The 24,359-nt window shown below is 45.0% G+C and overlaps 1 protein-coding gene across 2 annotated transcripts in view; it reads right to left on the bottom strand.

The window, feature by feature from the left end:
- Positions 1 to 253: 253 nt before the first annotated feature.
- AAK1 (AP2 associated kinase 1) overlaps positions 254 to 24,359 on the bottom strand; it is an 87,588-nt gene continuing 63,482 nt past the window's right edge. Inside the window, exons 18-22 of one of the 2 annotated variants that reach the window (XM_009273786.1) lie at positions 23,863 to 23,964; positions 22,104 to 22,205; positions 21,229 to 21,339; positions 16,749 to 16,853; positions 254 to 6,663 (exon numbers count right to left, since the gene is read on the bottom strand). In XM_009273786.1, coding sequence (XP_009272061.1) covers positions 5,504 to 6,663; positions 16,749 to 16,853; positions 21,229 to 21,339; positions 22,104 to 22,205; positions 23,863 to 23,964 — 1,580 coding nt within the window. In that variant the 3' untranslated portion in view covers positions 254 to 5,503. The remainder of the gene's footprint in view (positions 6,664 to 16,748; positions 16,854 to 21,228; positions 21,340 to 22,103; positions 22,206 to 23,862; positions 23,965 to 24,359) is intronic. The other variant, XM_009273785.1, reaches the window with a different exon arrangement.

Raw genomic sequence — 24,359 nt, 5'->3', positions numbered from 1 at the left:
GATAGCTCTGCGCTGTCTCATAGCATTGCCCTAGACATGAAGGTTTCTCTCCAGTAAACTGAAATATCCGCTGCTTAGAGCCTCTGCCTATAGCAGCAAGATCAGTTTGACTTTCCAACTGCCAGATACGACAGTAGGGACAGACAGAGCTCAGTACCTTAGTAGGAAGAACTCATTAAAAACCAGATTCTTTGTATCCAGCAGAAATATTTTGCATGGGGAGGGGAGAAGGAATGCACAGCGGAGAAGATGTATTGTAATCAGATACAGTTTTAATAAAATGTACATAAGTTTACAACTCGAACATTTCTTCATAATGATTACCAGAAACACAGATGATCACACCCGGAGTGCAAAACTTGACTCCATCAAATCTGCAAGTCAGAGGTACTTCCAAGACCGCTAAGAATTATCTTAATAACAGCACGGTGCAAACGAAACACTGCTCTTAAAACACGAGTCACAGATTGTTTGTCACAGTTAGCGGAGACCACGGACGCTTCCAGCTCCGGCTTCCCGCTCCACGTGGAAACAAGAGAGTTTCTTTTACTGCCGGACTCGGCGCGTAGCGATGCTCTACCAGCTGCATCCTACATTGGAGCAAGCACCCTGCCCTCCCCTCCCTTGCGAGCAATTATTTCTCCCTTTGGAGGTGAGGGATCGGGGAACAGTGGATCATCATTATCCCTCTAACTTCACAGGGGAGTATTTCTAGGTGTGTGTGACGGTATTTACCCTACCTACAATGGAAACTACAGGCCGTGGCTTATTTTTAGAAACATTAACACAGCTGATCAGGTTTCAGGAATGTGTTTCAGAACTGGAACAAGATTTCACCGTCAAGATACTACTGTAAAAATGCTTTGGAGTCTTTTGGTGTACTGAAAGGCCTTGATTTAACCCCACGAGGAAAAAAAAAAAAAAACCAAAAACACCACAAAAATTCAACTCCCCAACACAAGAGTCTTTGGTGGAAGCTGAGTTAAAGTAACCGATTACCACTTTGGAGTGATTGAGAGTTCAGCAATTAAACAGATCTTGCTCAGGCTTGCGTTAAGTCCCACTGAAGACATGCTTCAGGCGCTGTGGGTCATGATTGCTTACGTGGGTTTGCTGTTACGAGCTTAATATCACCTATGTGCTCCATGCATAGTGTGCATTACAGATTGAGTGTGCGCTGGCTTCAAGAGACTAAGACTGTAAACTTAACACCATGTATGACTAGTACTGAGCTGGATGGAAGGGAGAGGAGATACGGGGAAAGTCCCGAAAATACTGCAGCAGGCTGTGGAAAGTGCAAGTTAACACCACGGCGGCTGGTCCCGTTATATGCGCTGTACAAACGTCATGGCAGCGAGGCGCGGAGAGCCAAGCCAACCACCTTTTTTTTTTTTCTTTCTTTCTTTTCCCCATGCAGAAACTCTGATTAATCGCTTTGAAGAGAGACTTTAAGTGCATTCAAGCTGAAGTTGGCAATGGGTAAGAACCAGTCCCTTTCCCAGCACGAAGCTAAGATTGTCGCAGGACTGCAGTGATAACCGCGGCCCTCTGGCCGTGCATGAGGCACCCAGGGCAGTTAACAGAATTTACTACTGCTTTAAAAAACAGATGAAACCAGTGTTTTTGTTCAGAAAACTGACTTCAAAACACTGCATTGAGGCCATACTGGTCTTATTTCATTAAGATCACCGGTTGTGTGGCAAAGAAAACAATTAGCATTATTCTTCCACATTCATTAAAACCAGTAAGCTTTCAGAGACTATGGAAATGAAATTTCCACTTACAATTCATCACGCTGAAGCTGCAGTATTGGCAGTGCAGGATTAGGAGGAATACAGGCTAGAAGTGAGAAGGGTATCAGACTAACTGGCATTGAAATTCAGTTTTCTGACCGTAACCAAAAGTCCCATTACTTTATAGCTCACATGCAGAGATACAAACAAGCTGCCTCCACCCTCCAAAAGAGATTTAAAACCATTTAAGCACTGGATGTATGCTGGCAGGATCGTTAGCTTCTGGGGCATGGTTAGCTTGCTCTTTGTGTAAAGTGCTTGAAGAACATAAAAGCTGCCAAAATGCTAGCTGGCAATTCAGTCTGACCCGACCTGAATCAGGGCTGTAAACAAGCCCGCACACCTCGCTGCATTCTCCCTCCCTCCCTTGGCTGGCAGTGCAGGATAGCAAGCTCTGAACTACAAGCAGCTCACCTCCGCCTCGCCGACACGAACGCACACACGAGAGGCAAGGGGCTCCGGTCCGAGCGTGAAGGGGAACGGGCTAATGCTTCTCCAGCATTAGCTAAGCGAGACCTGGACGTGGCATTGCAAGAAGTTTCACAGAATTATCCAAAAGCAATTTTTCAAGTAAAAATGAAGGAAAGGAAGGAGAACCTGAATCCAGTTAGCAGAGGTAATACCTTGAACCCACATCTTATTTATACGTGGTACCTGCTTCCTCCAGCGAAGCAGCTCCCTGTTCCGCAGATTCATCCCTGCACCGCCAAGGCCTGAGCTCCCTTCCAGCAGCTTCCCGAGCGAATTTAACAGCTCGAGGCCAAATTCAGCCTCCTGGCTGCACGCACAGCCATGATACAGGTTGCGTGCTGAAACAAATCTGGGCCCTCGCGCTCAGCCTCCTTGGTATCCCTTGAATTCACAGTTTGCTATCGCAGGCATTCTTGGCATCTCTCACTGATCCAATCCAGCAACAACCGACTTGGGGGGGTATATATTTAAAACAAAAACAACAACCGCCTTTCAGGTATATACTTAAACAGAAAATTCAACGACAACAAAACACAATAAACAACAGCCTCAGCTTTGCTGAAGAAACATCTCTAGGGAAACCCAGAAATTTCTTTACAGTACTTCTGTTTTCAAGAGGTGGACAGAAAAAACCCTAAACCACCAGTATGCACCAATATTACTTAACTCCGAGCGTAGCAGAGCAGGGCAGAAGGTTCCCAGCTCCCCACAACACGACCTGACCTGGGCTCGGCAAGTCACTATTTGCCAGCAACTGGGCTGCGCAAGCCAACATAGCCTCATTGCTTTCAAGTATCCTCCCTCCCCACCCCAGGGCTGTAAGACCTCAGTCCAAGCTTCTCCCTCTCCCTTCCAGGCAATCCCCACGCCGAGCACATCCAGCAGAACATTTGGCTCATCTCTTGCAACTGGAGATATTTTGGAAGGGGAACTGAATTCAGGGAGGGGAAAGGAAACATGGAGCAGTCGGTAACTCCTACTTGCAGATGCTTCGCTAGTCAGCTCCCGGCATTCAGGGTTTTTCCATCCATCCTCCCCTTACGCTGCTGGGCTTAAAAGTCAGCAGCGAGTCAGCCCCAGACTGTGCAATGTTCTGCTTTGTTTAAGCAGCCTTCATGTGCATCTTTAATATGCCTGTTGCATTCCTTTAATGCTTATTATTTGGACAGCGGACAAAGCTATATACCGGAGGTGGCGTCAGGTTTTTTTTCCCCACAAAACTAGACTGAAGTCTATTTTCAGCTGCAGAAGCTCTCCCGGGTGTGACTCCAGCGAGTTAGGAGGAGCTACGGCTGATCCTTCCCTCTCTTAGAGTGGCAGTACTTGCAGTACTTTCTCCCCGAGTACAAACACATCAGAAAGTGGGCAGGGCAGGAACCTGCTCTACATACGACCGGTTCTGATCTCAGCAACCTACCCATTGCTCCAACAATTCCCCTGCAAACCCCCAAAGACATTAAAGCCACTCACGGGAGACCCCCAAACGCAAAATATGTCCTTTACCCTCAGCACAAGGCTCCAGCTCACGTGATAATGAACAAACTCCCTTGGGAAACAGCCACCGCAAGGCTTTTAAGAGACTTGGCCAGATACTACTGGAGTCAATGGGGATTTTTTCCATAGATGTCAAGTCCTGAAAAATGAAACCACCAAAATTTTTTCTTGAGGGACATTCTGCAGCACCAACACCTGTTAGGAGGAAGGATTACTGCACCACAAAGATGCATCAGCGACTGGGAGCCCAAAGAGTCCCTATAACTGGATATTTTCTAAGTGTGGACTGGCTTTCAAGTAGCCTTTGCGGGCCAGAAATAGCAGATCCAAGACAACTTATGCAATCAGGCATTTTGCAAAATAAAGATGGGAGGTTTCACTCTTACCTCTGTCTTATATTAGTGAAAAGAGAGGGGAGCAAAGTCTGCTTTGTTTCTGCCCAGCTGCCAACCCGGGTGACTTTTCCTCCAAACACTGTATTAGGATTCACTACATCAATGACTGAACAAGCAATAAGAAGTTGTCTTTCTCTTTGGGAATACGGTAGAAAGCGCAATATTTCAGAAGTAGAGCAAACGTTACCAAAGGAGTGTGAATGGATTTTGTTTAGGTTCATCCTTAATCAGCAGGAAAACAAAAGGCAGAATTTACAAATATAGAGTCAAGTTCTCTGCTAGTATAAATCGCTCTAACTAGATTGCAGCGAATGCTGAATTACACCAAATGAGGTATGTAGATCAGGACATCTATCGAGTTGTTTGCATAATAAATTTTACCGTAAGGCGTATTTTTAATACTGTGAAAATGCACGGCTCTCTCCTTCACAACACCATAAGCAAATTTCTGGGTCCTACACTTTGGCATAAACCAGACAGGAAATACACATGTAAAACTGAAAGCTTTGCCTGATCATTCCATTTTCCAAACAACGGCAACAGTAACAGCCTGACAGATTGCTTTGCTGAAGTTCACGCATCTGAGAGTTTGCAAGACAAGCAACTGAAGGCACTGTGAGTCCTTCCACCGACTCCTCCGGGCTCTGGCACAGGACCCGGGCAGAAGCACTTCCACATGTTACACGCCACAGCGAGCAAAGAAATGCTGCACGCGCGATACCACGGCTCTGCTCACATCAGCGCTGCACAAACCTGGCACCAGACAGTGCCTGCACGGCTTTCACTCGGTGCGCACATAACCTACGAACACACGCGACGGAACCACTCTGGAGCCACGGCTGCCAGGTTTGCCATCACTGCCAAGCAGCAGGAATAGACAACCTTGCTCCCTTCCACAAGTCCCCACTGACAGGAAAGAAGTCACAATAACCCTTTAACCTGTGAAATCCCTTCCTTTCCAGAGCACTAGCAAGTCCCGCTTGACTTGCTCTGTAATTAATAAACCTTTTCATTCATCTCATAATGCATTTCCCCAGCCAGGACCAGAAAATACAGAGTATTACTGGTTTGGAAAAGCATCTAGAAAATAAATGGGGGGAAAGACAGCGAGAGGAGGAAGGTAAGAAGCAACTGAAAAGGATATGAAGATCCTGAGAGCCAGGCATTCAGACTAACTAACATAACTTAAAATGGTTCAACTAAATATCACTGCAAATAGAGTTCTGACCAAAAAATAATTATTATTTTTTTTTATATATATATATTGCTATGTCATTCATTTCAACTAAGAGGTTCAAGGTCCTGTGAGAGGTGGTTCTACGGGAAGCACACCTCCCAGCTCACAGCAGATTAAGGCTTTTGCTTTCCCGCTTTGGAAGGAAACGGTGCTGAAGCAAACGGATCCCCGCCGGGCAGCTCTGTAGTCCTGGAAGACAGAGGGGCAACAAAGACAGATCCTGCTATCGCCTGTCTGTTGGTCTGAGAAACCACTTTGTAAGCAGCTATGGGCTTGACTTCGAGACCCTGCCCATCTTCTGGACTGTAGTGACGGGAATATTTTGACAAGGATTGCGGACGGAAAGGCTTGTTAACCACGGAGCCCAGCACGGCTTCCTGGGGCAGCGCGTGTCCTCCTTGGTTTCTCTCGCTGGGCATGCCACCCTGCTCTTGCAGCACGCCTTTAGAAGGGATGTTTTCCTGGGTCTCCACGGCTCTTACGGAAGAGGGATGAAGATTGCTTGGCTGAGTAAACCCAGCAGAGGGATATGGAGATCTCGCCGAGGCCGCGGACCCACGCATTGCTGAATCCAGGCTTGGGAACATTGGGTTAGCTCTGTGTTGGACATCACCTCCTTGACTTAGGAAAACGGGTGGTGCGAACGGTTCCTTAGACATACTATGGGAAGTCAACTCTTCCATGCTTTTCTTTTTAGTGAAAGGGGCTCTCAGAAATACATCGGCTTCTTCTGGATGTCTAAGAGCCACGTTGCCCTTGGAGATAAAAGGAGCTTTGGTAAAGACGTCCACCTCATCAGGCACTTTTCTCGAGCTTCGGAAAGGAGCCGTGGCAAAAACATCTGGTTCGTTAAAAACCTCCCCGGTGTGCGACTGGAAGGCAGGGAACAGTGTCTCCCCTGCTCTAGTCTGGGAAGACCGGGAGTGGGGATCTTCTTTGGAGGCCTCATGTCTTTCCCTGGGCGCAGACTGCAGGAATCCTGCGCACAACTTGCAGGTTTCCTCCTCCTCTTCCGAATCCATCAGTAAAGGCCTGGACCCGCTGCAATCCAAAATGTCTCCTTCGTGGTCTGTCCCCTCTCCTTCGCTGCTGTAGAAGGAGCTGTTGCTTGAAGGACCATCTCTTGTTAAGTAGTCTGATTCTGAGTTGTGCTGCGTTTTCACCTCCAGTATCTCAGACTGGCCCTTGTACAAAGCAAGTCCATCACTGCCAGAAGGTCCTTTACGGAGTTCAAGAGCTACAACTGGGAATAGGGCCGGATCCCTCTGCATACCTAAAAATGCAAGAGAAGAGTGTTACTCAACAACTCCATCTCCTTAGTCGTAAATAAGAATGAGAAGTACTTATTACACAAGAAGTGTCATGCCATTCAGATTTAAACCACCATCACGCATGGAAAATGGGACAGAGAGGAAGGGCAAGTAAAAGAAAATAAAAATGCCAGGGAAGGTATTTACGACACACAAACTGACACACAACCCGACGCTGCCTCACAGCTCGGGGACACCACAAGTACCAGTTTTCAGAAAGAGATGGAAGATGTTTGACACACAAATGGGCACACCCAGCACTCTCTCAGCACCATTCCACAAGGTGGAATGCCACTCACGACGACGACCACCATCAGAAAGGTTTTCACTTCGTAACACTGCTGCCTGGAGTGAGGCTCCAGCAAACAGACAATTTTTGTCATTTCGTTCTGCACCGTTGCTTATTGACTGCCCTACAAGCAGATATACAGCTTGGCATAGCCTCTGTTTCTGTGAGCCGTCCCACGGATACGTGGAATTACACTCGGGCATGTAAAATACACAGGGATGCCCTACAATCTGCTAAAATAACATACACCTTTCAAAGAATGAAGGTCAGCCTATAGCTTTTAAGGAATCCTGGTAACTATAGCAGCATTATTTTAAACCACTGCAAGACAAATTATTTTAAACAACGCATACCATGACTTCAAATCAAGTATCTAACATAACTATAACGATCTGGTTTGCTTCTGTGTTAGTGTAACAAGACAGTGCGGGGAGAGGCTTGCTTTTCTGCTCTTCTCCAGTTACAAGAGCCCAAGATGGGGTTGGTTTTGCCTTACGACTCACACAGACAGAACAGAAGATATCTTACCTTCAGAGAACTATTGGCAGGTTAGGAGTATGTCATTGGATTCATGTTAGCGAGAGGATAGGAAAAAGGCACGTGAAAACTAAGCAGTATGAATTGCAGGAAGAACGAGGAGGGTAAGGAGGTTGTTTGGTATCCACTGAGCGATGGACAAGCGAGGTACTAACCAACCCACCCGGCTGTGACAAAATAGCAGCATCGCGTCCAAACTCTGCCCAGGTTAATCGTTCACGTTTGCACACCCATCGCAGCCCGCAAGGCACCGTTTCTTGATCAAGTCCGTAGACATACACGAGTTAACCCGTTCTCAGTCACTTCTCACAATGAAAGACACAGTAGTCGTTCATTAGGCATCAAAATCGGTATTTATTGGGAAACTATTCACTTAGATACATTACACTGCTAAATAAAGACAGTGTAGATATGCGAACATTTTATAAGTTACTCTACAAAAATACTATCTATCTTTCCTGAAGCCTGTGTTGTCAGCAATGGTTTAACCTTAGATGCTAATCTCAGATTACAGGAACAGTACGTCTGTGGCGCTGTTTTCTTCCAGGAAGCTGGTTATATATTTACCAGGTATTATTGTGGGATTTTGAGAATACAGGCTGAAGCAGAGCACGACCAGTTGCCACATCGCGCAAATGCCTCTGAATTACCCAGTCCTCATTGAAATATAGCTTACAGGAAAACAAGGAAAGGAAAAAGGCATTTATCATGGTGAACATTATGCCAATGCAAACCAATGACCCACTTTTCACAAGAACAGCGCAAACAAGAAATTTGATCAGAATTTTCTTTTTAAAGAGTTACTTGCGTTAGTAGGTGTCTACGTTCATGTAAGCGGTGACATTTAGGACAGAGTAAGAGAAGGGCTGACAGGATATAAGCCCGTTTGCTTAGGACAGGAGCAGCATGCGTCTCTAAACTTGGAGGCACCGTATGATAGGCAGAACACTCTATTTTTGGAAAAACTACTTTTTCCAATGCTTTCTTGCTCTCTCTGCCCATCATAAGTGAGAAGGGCACCAAATGCTTGGAAGCAGTTTTCTCCCTTGCTAAGGCCGGTACAGGATTTGTGAATTACTCTGGGAAGGAAAAAATGAAGCGATGCTTAGGTAGGAGCTCGTTCCGGCCTTCAGTTAGGAGCCGGTTTCACTCAAAGCTGCTAGGCAATACAGCAAGAAGGGAAGGGCCCTGACAATTTGAAAACAACAAAAATGGGCACAGCGATATTAAAATGCAGTGGGTTACCCAAGAAGTTTGGGGATTTACTGACAAGAGAGGAGCACCATCTACACGCCCATGTTCTATTTTTCTGACGCTGAAGGAGGAAGGCCTGGCTTCCAGACACCATCCCACAGTAACTGATCTCAGGCACCTTTTCTTTCCCATGTTCTTGGGTTCCCTCAGTTTGTTTCCTTTGGCAGAAAGCAAAGGGACAGTCCCAGAAGGAACGATGGCAGCATCACTACAACAAGGAAGACAACATCAGGCCAGCATTTTACTTTAGCTAACATCTGGGTGCATGTCTAACTAGACAGTGGCTTAGACATCTCCTCTCACAGTTGTTAATCTCATACGTTAGAAAAGGTCTGAGCTATGCTTAGACACTGAAGCGTGCAATCAAACCAAAAAAAACCAAACCCCTTTGTGTAAAGGTCAGGTTAGAGCTAACGAGACAAGGTCAGCGCATTCCCATAAGCAGCCATAGCTACAGGCTTGGCAGACAAACGTTTCAGAGGCGCATGCTGCATAACTTTTAGGACGACAGAGAATTTAAGTTAGCCAGCGCCGATGGATGCTTCGGCAGGTCTGAGATCAGAGACCAGCGAGACTGAAGTGCTCAAGGGACTGTTTCACATGAAAAGGCATGGCAGTTTTGTTCTGTGTTACAGTCAAGGAGAGAAAAAGTCACTCCATGAGCTGGTAACAGCACGAGGGTAAAGGACAAATCTCATGAAACTAAGACAGTGCCTTTTTGTTTGAAGCCCTGCCCCTTCTCTGTGATGACTTGGCTCCCATTCGCACCAAGGGCACACTATGCAAGAGGCCTGAAAAGATACAGGCAGATGGTTTGCTTGAATCAACGCACAAAGCACCCACAAGCCCTCGTGCAAAGAGAGATGCCTCTTTTGCAGAGGCAGCATTTCCTAACATCTGCCTGTGCCAAGATGGACACCGTCAATGGGCAGCTGCCTCTTTTGTCCCCTCCTCCTCCGGACTCCTGAGTTCTGTGTGTTACTTCATGGGGAAGCACCCCTTAATTTCAATTAATGCTCAGGTTTTAACGCATGCACACTCCTAACAGCTGCAAGCTTTACAGCACAAAGTCTTTACAGAAGCTTGAGTTTATAGATAAGGTTTCACTCTACCCCTGTACAACACTTGTGTATTTTTTATTCCAGGATCAGATATACGTACTAAAGAAACAATTCCTAAACTATACTGAGTCTCCCTTTCTGCAGGGAGAACCTTGGTAATAAAAACATTTATCACTTGGTACTCTAGGAATACACTCTGCGTGTGTTCAGATAGCAACCTGAAGAAAAGACCATCTACCCCCGAGTTACAGCACTGACACGTGGAGTTCCCCATCTTTTAAGGAAAATGGTGCAAAAAAAGTGGCAAAGTACTGAAGTAACTGACAGGAAAGCTATAAAAGATTTACTCTCCCTTTTACAGGGGGCTGCAAGGAGGCAGAGCAGTCACCAAGACGATGATCTCATTTCTGGAGCAGAGCCCAAAACAAGAAAGTCAGGGGAGACAGAGGCATTCCCATTCTTGATTTCATCAAGCCAAAGTCAGGAAGGTCTCAACACGTGGAAACAGGTATCTAAAAATCAGCACGATTACTACTATGCAAGATTAATAGTTTGGCATTTAAAAAGGGTCAAAAGACTTCTCATTCCTTCGTTCTTGAAACGGTGGAGTTTTTCCTTGTATTCTGATTCCTCGAAGCAGCATCATTAAACAATACAGAACTACCCCCACACAGTGCTTTCAGGGAGGAGGTACCAAAGCAGAACGCCAAGGGTCAGCATCACCATTACTATGTCACCGGGCAACAATTTGGACAGCAGAATTAAGCGTTTCTGCCCAAAGTCACTGCACAGTGGCAGATCTGGGAGCAGATCTAGGGTTCTTCAGTTCCAGAAGATAAGCAATTTAATGTTCTAGTTTTGGCACACTTATACAGTCATTTGCAACACGCAAAGTGAGACAGGGCACTAACCCCCACACACCACATTCCAGCAGTTTACGGACAAGACTGACTAACTGGAGACTAACATTGCTTGGTTTTCCCCTCATTTGTACTGTGCACAAGCCAAGCGTTACATATGCAAGTCATTTCCAAGATGCAGTCTGTGACCATCTCAGAAAAACATAAGGCGAGTTTCTAGGGGTTAAACTCCCTCCTGTGCAGGGCAGCAGCGCAAGTCTCACACATCAGTAATGTCCTTAAAACAACCCCAGCCAACAACCCACCCTTCCTCCCAAGGAACAATGAGATCTGATGCTGTACGTGGAGTCTGCGCTCCTGCGCGTAGGCACGGCTGTCCCCAGAGCACAGCTTCTTTCAGTTACAGAAATAGACTACACAGGAACAAAAAATAAATACAAAGAAAACCCTTTCCCACCCCCCCCAAGTCTAGGTTTCCTGCTGGAGTGATGCAGTTTGAATGTGCAGTGCCCACACACCTCCGCAAAGAGAAGACACGGGAACTAGTCTCACCAGATTACTGGTAACTGAGTTGACCGATAAGCCTCATTCATCAGAGCACTCCCCCACGTTACAGTCACGCTTCCCCCACATCCATGCCAGCTACTTCCCAACTCTGATGGATTCCTATGAGGGTTCCTGAACTAGAAAATGTATTGGCTAAAAAGAAAATAACTTACTCCGTACGGACACGCACACGCTTCAGATGCTACTGCAGCACGCTATGTGCTTGATGACATTTTCTGTAGTCAGAGGCCCACATGCTCCACATTTTATGTTTGCTTGGATACCCCAAAACTTGCTGAACTCTGTCTTTGGTCTGAATCGTATCTGAACTTTCATTGTAATAACAATTTTTTTTTTTTTAAATCAATTTTTAAATAAGGTGGTTTTGGAAAGTCACTGGAGGCAATATCCTGCGAGCTTTCAGGCTGAAGAATGCCATCATCATTCATTTACAAGAAGCCCCCTCTAAAAATCATTTTGCTCTACACAGATTCACTCAAGCTGCCATTTGCTTGGGGTAAATGGGCCGTTAGAGGATGCAGAAGAACTGCCACAAAGCCACCAGTGCTAAGATTCTTCCACCCATCTCTCAGACTTCTCCAGCAGGTTGCACGGTGCCTGCAGCCCTGGCCAAGTCCTTCATACTTGGCCAAGTCCCAAGGAACCCCATGAAGTCTTGGACGGCCAGAATTCAGGAAGCTGCAGCACCTTCTGGTTTTGGAACAGATGCTCCCAACACAGTGGATATTGTCAGATACATTTCAAATTTGCTGATTTCTGTATTGGGGGTGCGACACTTGTGCTTATCTGGTTAAAAGATGAACTGGGGAGATATCCAAAGGCAGGGGCAGTTCAAAACCCAAGCCCCCTCAGAGTAAGCGAGAACCAACATCTAAGTTCCAACTATTCCTTTGAACATCTTGCCACCCCAAAACCGGAGTTTATTCTTGCATCCAAAGCACAACCGTGACTTGAAAGGAAAGTGCTCCGTGTACCGTGGTTGCATTTGTAGTATCCTATCAGGAGGATCCATCAAAATAGTTCATGCCAAAAACACTACTACAGGCTCCAGCCTGTTAGGGCAGAAAGGCTCCTCTGTCCTCCCAACGTGAATGAACAACACATACCGGGCAGAGAGGAGAATCACTGATTTTGCTGACTGCAGGTTTGTATTCTGTTACTTAACAACACCTCTGACCATTAAAAAGGGGACAGAAACATCTCCCATGGCTTCATACAAGGCTCCACCCATAGCTATAAGAGAGAATCATTCTTACACCATTTTGGGAATGCTGGGTACCAAACTGCTCCCATGCGGACATTGGATGAAAGTTCAGTTTGTTCCTTCACAGCAGCAGCTTTCACACAAACTCCTCAACTTTTGAGCAGCATACCAACACTAACCTAATGCCTGTAGGACAGTCACATTTTTTGGAGAGCTTAAAATTAATCCCAAATATCCACTCATTTCATCTCTCTTGCATTTTCCATTCATTTCGCAAATAAGTGGTGAGTATTTTCTGATGAAGGAGGTCTAGATAATAGACATCTCTAAAAATGTATGCTTCCATTGTATCGTATTTCCCACCCAGATCCATGAATAGCTACTTGAAAAAGCAATAAAATAAACATTCACATCTGCTTATTTAATAGCGTTATTAACAACCCAGTGCATTTATATTTTTTCCAGAACCCTTGAACAAGTGCCATTAGATTTAAAATCTTAAACATTCTTTAAAAGTACTTTAATTCACAGAAATCTTTGTTTCTAATATACAGTATTACTTTACTTTTTAAAATCCATTCTCTTTTCATATAATCTCGGTACTATACAATAACTTTCTATCTATAGCGTCTTCATGTTTTCCAGTCCAGCTTGCCTGTGCTTTAAATATAAAACTCTGACTATACAATAACTTTCTATCTATAGCGTCTTCATGTTTTCCAGTCCAGCTTGCCTGTGCTTTAGGAATATAAAACAAAAAAATAATAAAGTTCTATCCACAATTTTACTAAGGTCATTTCCATAGTTCTCATGTAAAGCTTCTCTTGGAAAGTGCAGTATACACATGTAATGATACAACACACTTAAGCAATACTTTTATTATTAAGTGTAGGTTTTAAAAGAAGAGTAATGTAGAGCAGACACAATCGATGGTACTTCTATTTACAGAATTTGTTAAACTAAGTGTTGGGGCGGGGGAATAGCGGAGAGACTGGAGATAGGAAAGGAGTAGTCACGAACTTTGATTTCTTTCCTTCTTAGCGAGAGGTCAGTACATACATATTTCAGTCGTTCATACTTTCGCACATGGGAAACTGCACTTTTACTAATACAGCTACATACACATACACAAGGTTAGCAGTAAGCTAGTAATTATTCCACTACAGAGGAAGAGTCCTTCTGTTCAGAAAGAGCTTTCAAATACAAGATAGAAATTCCGGACTTCATGACCATAAGCCAATGAAAACAAGTTTAGCGTATCCAGCTAGTTGACAAACTAAGCATGTGAAGGGAAAAAGAAAAAGGTAAAACCCATCAAGTTGTAGCAGCACTTATTTCAAACCATCTGAACCAAGTGCATGCTTGTTCCACAAAGACTGTAGAGTGGAATAAAGTCCACAGTAATCTTTGTCTACTGAAACAAATGGTTCCGTACTTAACTGGTTTGCACTATATGCAGTTACAAGAGAAAACGGGGAACCCAGAACAGATACCAGATGCTTGACTAAAACCAGGATTAAAAATAGACAAACAACCGTAGGACAATTTGTTTCATACACAATTTACAGTAGGTTGGGGGGATTTTCTTTTTTTTCCATTCAAACACAGAAAAGAAGTCACAGAAAATACATCTGCTGCTGCCACAATGCCCTTTTCATCCAAAAAAGGTCAACAAAATGCTAGTCACAGCCATACTCACATGTATTTCGTTCAAAACCTTGTTATATTTCACTTAGGGTCATTTTTGCAGCTTTAACAATCTGTTTTGTTTTTTTCTTTTCTTTTTTTCTTTTTTCTTTTTTTTTTCCCCTCCCCCAAGGAAGCGCAGTTCATTCACAAGCAGGATTGTTAAACAGCAAACCATTAGCTGGGGGCAGTCCGGAAAACTCTCTTCATATGCACCATCACCAGAGGTACTAGGCAAGACTACTTCAGAGGAATTCGGTGCTTCCTCCTCCTCTGAAGCATATACTGGCAATTTAGAAACATCAGCTCTCCTAACCTGTCTTCTGCAGGAGAGGGGCGTCCCTACAGATTTCACCTGTCCCCTTCCTCCTGCCCATTCATCAGAAAACAGGAACAAAACAAAAACCAAACCCAAAAACACAAACGCAAAGATTGAAACACAGTTGTTCACACGCTAGTCTAAGGAGAAAGGAGTCTGTTGTACGCAGGGATCATACATCAGCTACGATTATCTAATCCATTTACAGTTAGGCTTTCCATGGTGCTATGTGTACATCTCAGCAGGGCGGCTAAGGACGGTGCTCCCTTTAGACATAGGCTAGCAAAGACAGGTGCAGAAGGAACCACAACGGGTTTTTACCAGCTTTAGAGAGGACTACCTGGAGAACTGAGACAGAATCTTTCCCAGGGCATGGGAAGACAGGGAGAAAGGTGGGTGACTGTCTCCTGTTGGCAGATTTCTTTTTCTTTTAATTAAGGAGGGGGAAAAAAAAAAGCCCAAAATAACCACAACTGAAGGTAACTCTTCTGGAAATGAAAACAGAGGATTAGGTACGTTACAGAAACTGCGTCTGCTACTGTGTCACTGCTACAGGTCTATGAGCTGATCCACCAGCAGTAAAGACCTGGCTATGTTGGGAAGACTGGACTCAGAGCTTCCACTGTTGTTTCTAGAATGCCCACCTGAAAGTGTGAGAGATAGGAATTCAGTATTGAACAGGACACACACACACGACAGTTTCAGATGTTCAAGAGCAAGCAAGCAAGCAAAAAGTCAAAGCAAAACAGAAAATTTGCTCAAGCTCTTCCCATTACTTGCATCACGATAGCAACAACATTCCCCTGCTTGCTCTTCCACCCTCTCCCCACCCCCCAAACCTAGCTCGCTAGGCTTGCATGGAAAAACATCACAGCAGCCAACAAATCTCTACAAACCATTTCTTTTTCCCAGGCTTTACATCCGAGCTGCAGAATTCTGTCCTTACTAAAGGATCTATAAAACAATTACAAAAACTCCCACACCTATAGAAATGACTGTTCAAAGTTTTAAATCTTGAAAATTAGTTGCTGTTTTAAGAGCATCTTTGAGTTGCCAGCTACTTCAAGGAGAGTTGAGCTATCGTGTGGCTTTATTATTGGTGCTTTGATACTGAAGGAAAGATGCTCCTCTCTATTCAAGGTAGCCTATCTTGGCCCAACTTTGGTAGAAATCTTCTCTGACTTTCAGCAGGAGCAGAGTTTCTAGTGTCTGAGAACTTTTTCTAATGAGTGTCAGTCTTTGAAAGCTAGCATTAGATGCAGAGCAGGTGTACAGCACATTCCTGCTATAAACAAAAATGGGAGTTAAGGAAGTCAAAAAACTTCTACCATCAAACTACAAAAATGGGAGTTAAGGAAGTCAAAAAAGTTCTACCATCAAACTAAAAAAAAAACCAAACCCAACAAAACAAAACCAAAAAAAGGGGAGCCCTGGAGTATGTTTTTAAACCTATGCTAGCATATTGAAAGCTGTAATCAAAACCTTTCAATGGCGTGACTGCAGAGAGAAGACCTATTTGACTGACCAGACTGCAAAACGCTGCCTACTTCTGTCCCTACAGGAGCTACAAATTGCAGCACTATTATTTCTTTTAAGGAAACAGTGCTGCTTCTTAGACTTAACCCTACATAAGACTGAAACTGTTTGCAAAGATCCACGTTAATGTGATCTAGATGACAGGAATGCTGTAAAAGGAGAAACTTTCCAGTCTGTGTCCTAAGGACTCTGACTGCTCAAAGCTCTTCAAAGGAGGTGGGTACCATGTACCAAACTTCTCACACTCAGTTCCCACAAGCGCCTTTGAAAGACATCAGTCGGAAGTGAAAAAACTCACTTTCAGCAGGAGTTTCAGAGTTATAAAGGATTATCATCATCTCCCTTTCTTGTGGCTCATGCCAAGTTCACCTAAAAGTCAAAGAACCTCCTTCCATTGGCTTGAACAGTAAATAAGAATGTCAGAGAACACAGTTCTCCATTGCACTTTAGCCACAGAAGTATTTGTGTGCCCTACCTGGCAGACTGGTAGAAATTACTTCATGGGGCCTAAAGATGCTTGCACGTCTTATCTTTTTGGACATGCAATCTTCTCACAAAGAGAATCTAGAGAAATTTCAAGGCCAATATAAATCAGAGAAAGACTAAGCTCACTAAATACTACAATGACAGTATCTTACAGTTTACGATTTTAATTACTTCACATGTGCTGTAGCACCACTGCCCCAGAACTTTTCCTTTTTTCCTTCCCTTTTTCACCCCCGAATCCTGGCTTACCTTGTGAATTTTTGGATATCAACACTGGAATTGGGTCAAACTCATCTTCTGTCACTTTTTCAGAGCCCTCAGGAGCATCAAAGCCTGATATCAGGTTAGTATCTTCTGCAGCATAAAGGAGAAACAGGTAAAGAAGCAAAGATAGCAGAGAAGGCTGGTTAGAATTCCTAAAAAGTGTTAGAACATCTTTATGCTTTCAGAGACAGGGTTTAGAAGCAGGAGTTTCGTTTAAGAGGTGAAATAAAATTGGTAAGTCTTTGGTAAAGAAGGTAAGAAGTAAGAGACACAATTAAATACAAAAGTGGAGGTGAAAAAAACAAAACAAAACAAAAAGCAAGCCAAGTCATGAGAACCAAAATAAAATTTGGCCAATCTGAAGGCTTAACAATTGGCATAGTTCAAAGCTGTGGTAAAAGCCTGGGGCTTAAGCTCCCAAGGATTGAAGGTATTCTTTGTCATCATCCAGTGGCTGTCAGATTAGTACAGTTTGAGAGAGCAATATGGCTCCCCAGTTACCAGCTCTCATGCACAGGGAGAAGAAAAGGCTGGGGGAAAAAAAAAAAACAAACTAACAACACAGAAGAAATTCCAGTCATCTACGTGAGACAAAACCCCTGAGCTTTCACCTACAGTGATAAAACAAGAAGCACAATATGAAGTCAGATTTCCAAGCAGTTTAAATGCCTGAAGACGTAACTAGATACTGAGAGAGATTTTTTTTTTTTTTTAAAAGGCCCCTAGAGCAGTTCTGGCACATAATTCCATTGATTTCAAGCCATGTCAACTGCAGTTAGACACTTGGTGGGAGGCACTTTCAACAATCTCCACAGCAGATGAGACATTTATCTGCCTTATCAGGCAATTACATACCTTTAGGGACTTTCACACTCTCGCTGTGCATCACTACTTGTTACTTTAGATACCTAAAATACCTTCCAAAGCCTGGTTCTCAATTACTACCTGAAATATTTCTGAAAGCCTAGCAAGGACATGTACAAGTCGATGGTTTCCAAGGAACAGGAACATTCCTGTTTGACTCCCATCAAGAATAAAAGCTTTTTACCTAAAGCTGACAAATACACTAACAGGTTTTGGGTGAGATGATGCAAGAAACCACTTGTGGAAATACATTGTCCTCCGGAGGATTAGACCCAGAAAAAAACCCACAAGTTTTACAGGAGACTAGCCTGTAAAGTGTCAAAAAACACAAAGACGTTTCATCTTAACGGACAGTCTCATCTTGTCATCACTCTGTCTCTGGAGTTATTTATTTGTGGCTCTTCTCAACCTACCTGGGAGCCTTTGCAAGCATCCTATTCCCATTTCACTTCATTTATACATACAATTGCTCACAGCTCTGGAGTTTGCTGTACAAGAAGCTACTGAAGGAGCACTGTTTGATTATGGACTATCTTGGGTCCTGCATTTCAGCCACAACAACCCCATGCAGCGCTACAGGCTTGGGGAAGAGTGGCTGGAAAGCTGCCTGTTGGAAAAGGACCTGGGGGTGCTGGTCGACAGCCGGCTGAACATGAGCCGGCAGTGTGCCCAGGTGGCCAAGAAGGCCAATGGCGTCCTGGCCTGTATCAGAAATGGTGTGGCCAGCAGGAGCAGGGAAGTGATCGTGCCCCTGTACTCGGCACTGGTGAGGCCGCACCTCGAATACTGTGTTCAGTTTTGGGCCCCTCACTACAAGAAGGACGTCGAGGTGCTGGAGCGTGTCCAGAGAAGGGCAACGAGGCTGGTGAGGGGTCTGGAGAACAAGTCTGATGAGGAGCGGCTGAGGGAACTGGGGTTGTTCAGCCTGGAGAAGAGGAGGCTGAGGGGAGACCTCATCGCTCTCTACAACCACCTGAAAGGAGGTTGTAGCGAGGGGGGGGTCGGTCTCTTCTCCCAAGGAACAAGCGATAGGACGAGAGGAAACGGCCTCAAGTTGCGGCAGGGGAGGTTTAGATTGGACGTGAGGAAAAACTTCTTTACTGAAAGAGTGGTTAAACATTGGAACAGGCTGCCCAGGGAAGTGGGGGAGTCCCCATCCCTGGAGGTATTTAAAAGACAAGTAGATGAGGCACTTAGGGACATGGTTTAGTGGGTGGTGGTGTTGGGTCGACGGGTGGACTCGATGATCTTAGAGGTCTTTTCCAACCTTAATGATTCTATGATCTTTCCTAAGGAGAGGGAAAGGCTGGCAAGCGTCTCTATTTGGGCAAAACTTCAAAAGTGCTTGAGCTCGCCTTAGTGACTATGTAGCACCGTAAGTAGAAAAATACTCCCCTCTCACATACACGCAGCTCAGTGCTGTATTCAGCAAACGCAAATTAAGGAATCCTGAAGGCAAAGCAAAAAATTTGGAGGCCAGAAAACAGCCTAGTAAAGCACAAAGGAAAGGATGATATGGCATGACTGGAGCATCAATCCATGCCCAGACCATGGCTGCTTTTTCAAGTCCTCCCGGTCCCACTGATAACTTGCAGCGTTGCAGTTCCACGGGCTTGATTATACCCATGGACAGCAGCATCTGCCCCACAGGTGCTTTACATCACCAAAGCCAGGACTGGATAAACAAAGCAAACAAAAAAAGATTAAGACAGATGTACAGTTAATGACTACACCCAGAGCTATAAAAGCAGGGTTTGGAAAGAAGCCACAAATGAGTTTTGGAAGATTTTAATATTTTGGCCCCCCCCGCTAATAGAAGTCTCGCTTTCCTCATCAAATGTGAGCCTTTCTCATCCCAGAAGGAACAGCAGGGCAGCCTGGGAGAAGTCATGCAGAAATCTGTTAATTCATTTTCTCATTAAGTCACACCAACAATGATTTGGCTTTGCTATGTTCTGGACATGGAGTAATAACTGCTCGACATACATTTCAAGCCATTTACTCAAAATAAAGTGGCATGGAAGTGTATTATAGCAATGAGCAATTAGAACAACTGCTTGTTTAAACCCAAAAGCTCTGTGAAAAACACAAACTCATTTTGAAGTGCCATCAAGTGTAAAAATTGATTACAGACTGTTTTTACAGCAATTCCTCTGAGGACAGATCATTTTCTGTTGCTATAGGGATACTCACCAAATGAGCTAAGCAAAATCCATCATCAAGGGGCACCCAGTAGTTAGCATTTGTGCTCTGGGCCTTTCTTTTCCAGGCAATAATTAGCACAGGAGTCCTGGTCTTCCCTCCCACCCAGGTGGATGTGTATTACCCAATATTCACTACAAGCTTGGCTTATGTGAGAGTCATCCGCTAACATGTGGCATCGTCCCCAAGGGACACATGCGCTGTTCACAACTGCTTTAGCCCGTAATAGGGACGTGCCACAACAGAGCAGGAAAAGCTCACCGTGCAAGTCGCACTCCAGCTGATAGCTCTTCAAACTATTCCAGTGCCACTGCTCCAGTCACACTGCATGGAGAGGGCCCAGATTTCAGATGGATGCTCTGCCGCTTGGCAAAAAAAAGCCATCTGAGTTAGGACCCAGCTTCCCAGGGTCCTCTACTCTTGCTTGTTAGTGGAAAGAGAACAGAACTCTGATCACGGCACAGTATTTCCACAATTCCACTCAAGCTCAAATACTGATGTACTGCAAGGGCTGATCTGCAGCTCTTAGGAATTACCGCACATGGTCTACTTCTCTTCTGCAGCTCCGCTTTTTTGTGTTACTGTGAAACTCTTCCATTTTTCAGTTGGATATTGCGCTCAGACTTTCATTCATATTTGCTGTGACACTGCAGTTTGACTCAAGAACCTACTCCTGATAACCTCTGAAAAGGAAAAATTCTCCAGATCTGAAAGAGCTCAGTTACGTGCTATGGATGCTAACCCTGATAAACCAAAAAAAATTCCTTTTGTTTCAAAAACCTGACACACCAGTCTAGATGAATATCAGGCTCCCTTCCAGAATTAATCACGCAGCATAAAAGCAGGTCTTAAATCCCATGTGCAAAAAGCAAAACCAGATTTGCATTCACTTGCAAACCTGAAGGGTTGCATACAAAAGCCTACCCTTTAAGCCTACTGTATCCCTTCTGCTGTATCCCTGTTTCATGGAAGATGCCACCTGTCTTGACAAACCTTGTCTTTACAGTCAAGCTGAATACTTTTATCTATATTCTTCCCTTAGTACTTCAATGTGCATTCCAAGTTTCTCACCAGCTTGGGAAGAAAACAAAACAATGGCTCGGGGGGGGGGGGGGGGGGGGGGGGGGGGGGGGGGGGGGGGGGGGGGGGGGGGGGGGGGGGGGGGGGGGGGGGGGGGGGGGGGGGGGGGGGGGGGGGGGGGGGGGGGGGGGGGGGGGGGGGGGGGGGGGGGGGGGGGGGGGGGGGGGGGGGGGGGGGGGGGGGGGGGGGGGGGAACAAACACACCACTAGAACACAGGTGAGAGCATTTCTTGTGTAAACCAGTATCAGCTTCACTTCACAGTAGCTAAAGACCGAGTCCCAGGACTGATTAGGTGTTAGAGACAAAGGGACAGTTTACCTTTGTGAGGTTGAGCTGCGAAAGCTACGGGAGCAAACTCATCCAAGAGGTCAGCAGCGGGGTTAGAAAGCAGAGAACAGTCAAGCAGAGAGTCTTCCCCAGTGAGAGAGTCTGAATCCAGGTTAACATCCAAAGGCCGCAAGGTAGCATTAAACAGGACACAAACACTGTTAAGCTCATATTCTCACATTCCCGTTCCCGTCCGCTTAGCGTACAAACAGAGCTTTGATGCGAAGCCAGCACAAAAGCTACCATTTTTTGTGATGGAAAACATTTCTTACTGCTCTGCAACATATAACACATCCTCTGGGGCTAACTGCCCTCTAAAGCAGAGTATACAACAACGAAATCCCACACAAGTGACAGGTTAAAGCAGGGGGAGTGAAGGGGAGCGTGGGGAGGGAAAGAGAGTTGCAGGGACTCTCTGGCAAAACTAAGTACACTGGCTATTTCACAAGACACCTCTGAAAAGATGTCGAGTCATCTACTGCGAAAGTGGCCAGATCAAGGCCTTCATAGTAAGAAAGGGACATGAATTGCTTACTACCACACCCCGATGGAACAGACAAAAATCAGTGACTGCTCCAGATTTCAAAGACACTCCATCAGAGCAATACTCTGGCACCTACAGATCTGTAACGGTGGGCTTAAGGAATACTGTATTGTTCTTCACAAGGAGACAAGTAACACTGACCTTCAAGGAACCATGCAGCATCCACTTACAAGACACACAAGCAAGCCTAACTTACACTGGTGGGAAAAGCGTCGAGAGAAGAGATGCTTACGTTCAAGCGGACAGCGCTTTCCGATTTACACGGCCCACACCGGTACGATGCATCCCTGCCCCCTCCCCAGCACTCTCCTGCCTCACCAACCTGTTCTGTTGGAGGCAACCGACTCAGTCTGTGACACAAGGCGTTGGGGCAATGGAGCCTCGAGGCCCGGTATGAGACTCTCAACAGCTACGTCAGGTTTTCCTTTCCAAATGTGCGAAATAGCAGAGCAGAGAAGAAGGCAGAAGTTAGTTTGCAAGACACAGCATAAGTAGGAACCAAGGCGGCAGTTGTCTGAATCCTTTAGTGACCCTTTAATACATCAGCTATGCCGGCCACAAGAAGAGGCTGAAGTTAGATCGGTGTTAATTTAGTCACAAGAGAAGAGTGTAACACATTAGTGTTTGTTGGGTTTGAGTTTTTCTGTGTTTTATTTATTTATTTTAATTTGTGCGAGCCCAATTTGAAATATCCAGGGGGTGGAATGGGAGGTTAATAATGCCTGCCCTGCAGCCAAGCAGAAGGCCTGGGGCTGGGCAAATAACTACAATCTTTTGCAAGATCCTTTTCCAGCAAAAGGCGAACACTGACCTTTAAGGAGTCCCCTTGCATCAGAAGTAACAGATCATTACAACACCTACTGTGGAGCCCTTCGCATATTCCCAGTTAAGCTTGTAAAAAGCCAGGACATGGGATCTTTTTTTTCCCATTTTGAGTGCCCAGTGGAGCAAAGAGGTGATCAAGTTTTGGAATTCAACATCTTATTGAAAACACCAGTCCCCAGTATCGTCTACTGTTGATGTCCATTATGGGGATACAAAAGGAGATGTTTACAAAGGCTGGATAGAAAGATTTGTTTTTATAGAAACCATAAAGGGGAGGGGGAGAGACGTGGAAGATAACTGTCACGGTCATACCAGCCAGGTATAATGCTTGTCTGGGTCTCTTCTTCAAGGACCAACATCAAGGTAATGACCAAGAAGTTAAATTAAAGAACAAGGATCCACTCAAATGCTAGGACCAGAAATGGTCTCGTTGGTCAACCTAAGAGATATTAATGAATATTTTTGTTTGCATAGCAGTGTGTGTCTCAGATTTGCAGGATCATTATCTAAGAGTATTCAGACAACTGCCAGAAATTGCAAAAGGGAGAGAAAAAGTCTTGCTATTAAGGTGACTCATTTCCTACCCTTCTATTCAAAGCTACAAGGTTGCAACCAGCTACCCGGAGACCCTGCCTGGGACCCAAAAATCACAAAAGCAGCCGATTGCAACTAGCGGCAGCCTGCAATTATTAGTCTTTAGCACATTTGGCAAGTAGATCAACGTATGATTCTGCAACAATCCAAAATCTTGATACTGCCTGGAGCCTGTTGCATCTGGGCTCATCACAGCCTAGCACGTTTATTCTCAGCCTATGCCCCAGGTCAAAGGCAATGCTGTCGTCCTCATCCTGCTGAGGGTCGACAGACAGGCAGGCTCAGTGCCTGGGCCATGGTTACACACAAACTCTTTAGCAGAAATGGAGGGATTTTTTTGCACCTTCTCCTTCAGTCAACAGTTAACTTTCTTCTACCACGACCAGAAGAACACACAAGCCACAATCATGCCATGTTATTGTGCCAAATCGGTAAGCCTAGATTTTAAATGCAAATACCAAGTCTTCGCTGTTCAGATGCTAGTCTCATGGGGAAAAGGCAGATCTGTCTCAGCATAATCCATAACTTCCTATCACATTGTGTTTCACCAACGTCAGCGGCTGTTTTGAGAGCCCAGTGGGGGTAAACACGCAGAGTTATCATGCGGGACAAGACATGCCATGTAAGACAGAGGGGAGGAGGCGCCCTAAGTTTATTTTTACCATTCACAGCATCTGACGTGCTACCGAAGGGGTCAGCGAGAGGCAGGATATCAGGGAGCAGAAGCGCAGTCTCAGGAGATTTGAGTCCCTCAATCAGTTTTTCTGGGTTAAGCGGGAAAAGGAGGAAGGAAGGCAACAGAGAAAAAAAGAAAAAAAACAAACCACAAGAAAAGACAACATTAATCAGGTGTTCAATTCAGTGCCTCATAGTCCAGTGTGTCAGCCTCAGAAGAGCATCTGCACAATTTTGTGTGCAAATAACTATCACTTAGAGATATTAGAGGGCAGCTATTCACCAGCTGGCCATGGTCATCTAAGACAACTGAGGACATCCTCACCCACTGTGCGCTGCTCTCCCTAAGGAGACACTGTAAAATAGCATGCAGTTCTTTTACTCCTACCCAAAGCACAAAAGCTTAACGTGACCCACTGAAAATTTAAAAACAAAACAAAAAAAAAAAAAGAAGAGAAAACCTGCAGTTTTTCCCCTCCCGCTT

The sequence above is a fragment of the Aptenodytes forsteri genome, unplaced genomic scaffold, assembly GCF_000699145.1.
Source record: "Aptenodytes forsteri isolate BGI_AS27 unplaced genomic scaffold, ASM69914v1 Scaffold127, whole genome shotgun sequence".
Taxonomy (NCBI): Eukaryota; Metazoa; Chordata; class Aves; order Sphenisciformes; family Spheniscidae; genus Aptenodytes; species Aptenodytes forsteri.
The sequence above is the reverse complement of the archived record's forward strand: the minus strand, read 5'-3'. Positions and strand labels throughout refer to the sequence as shown.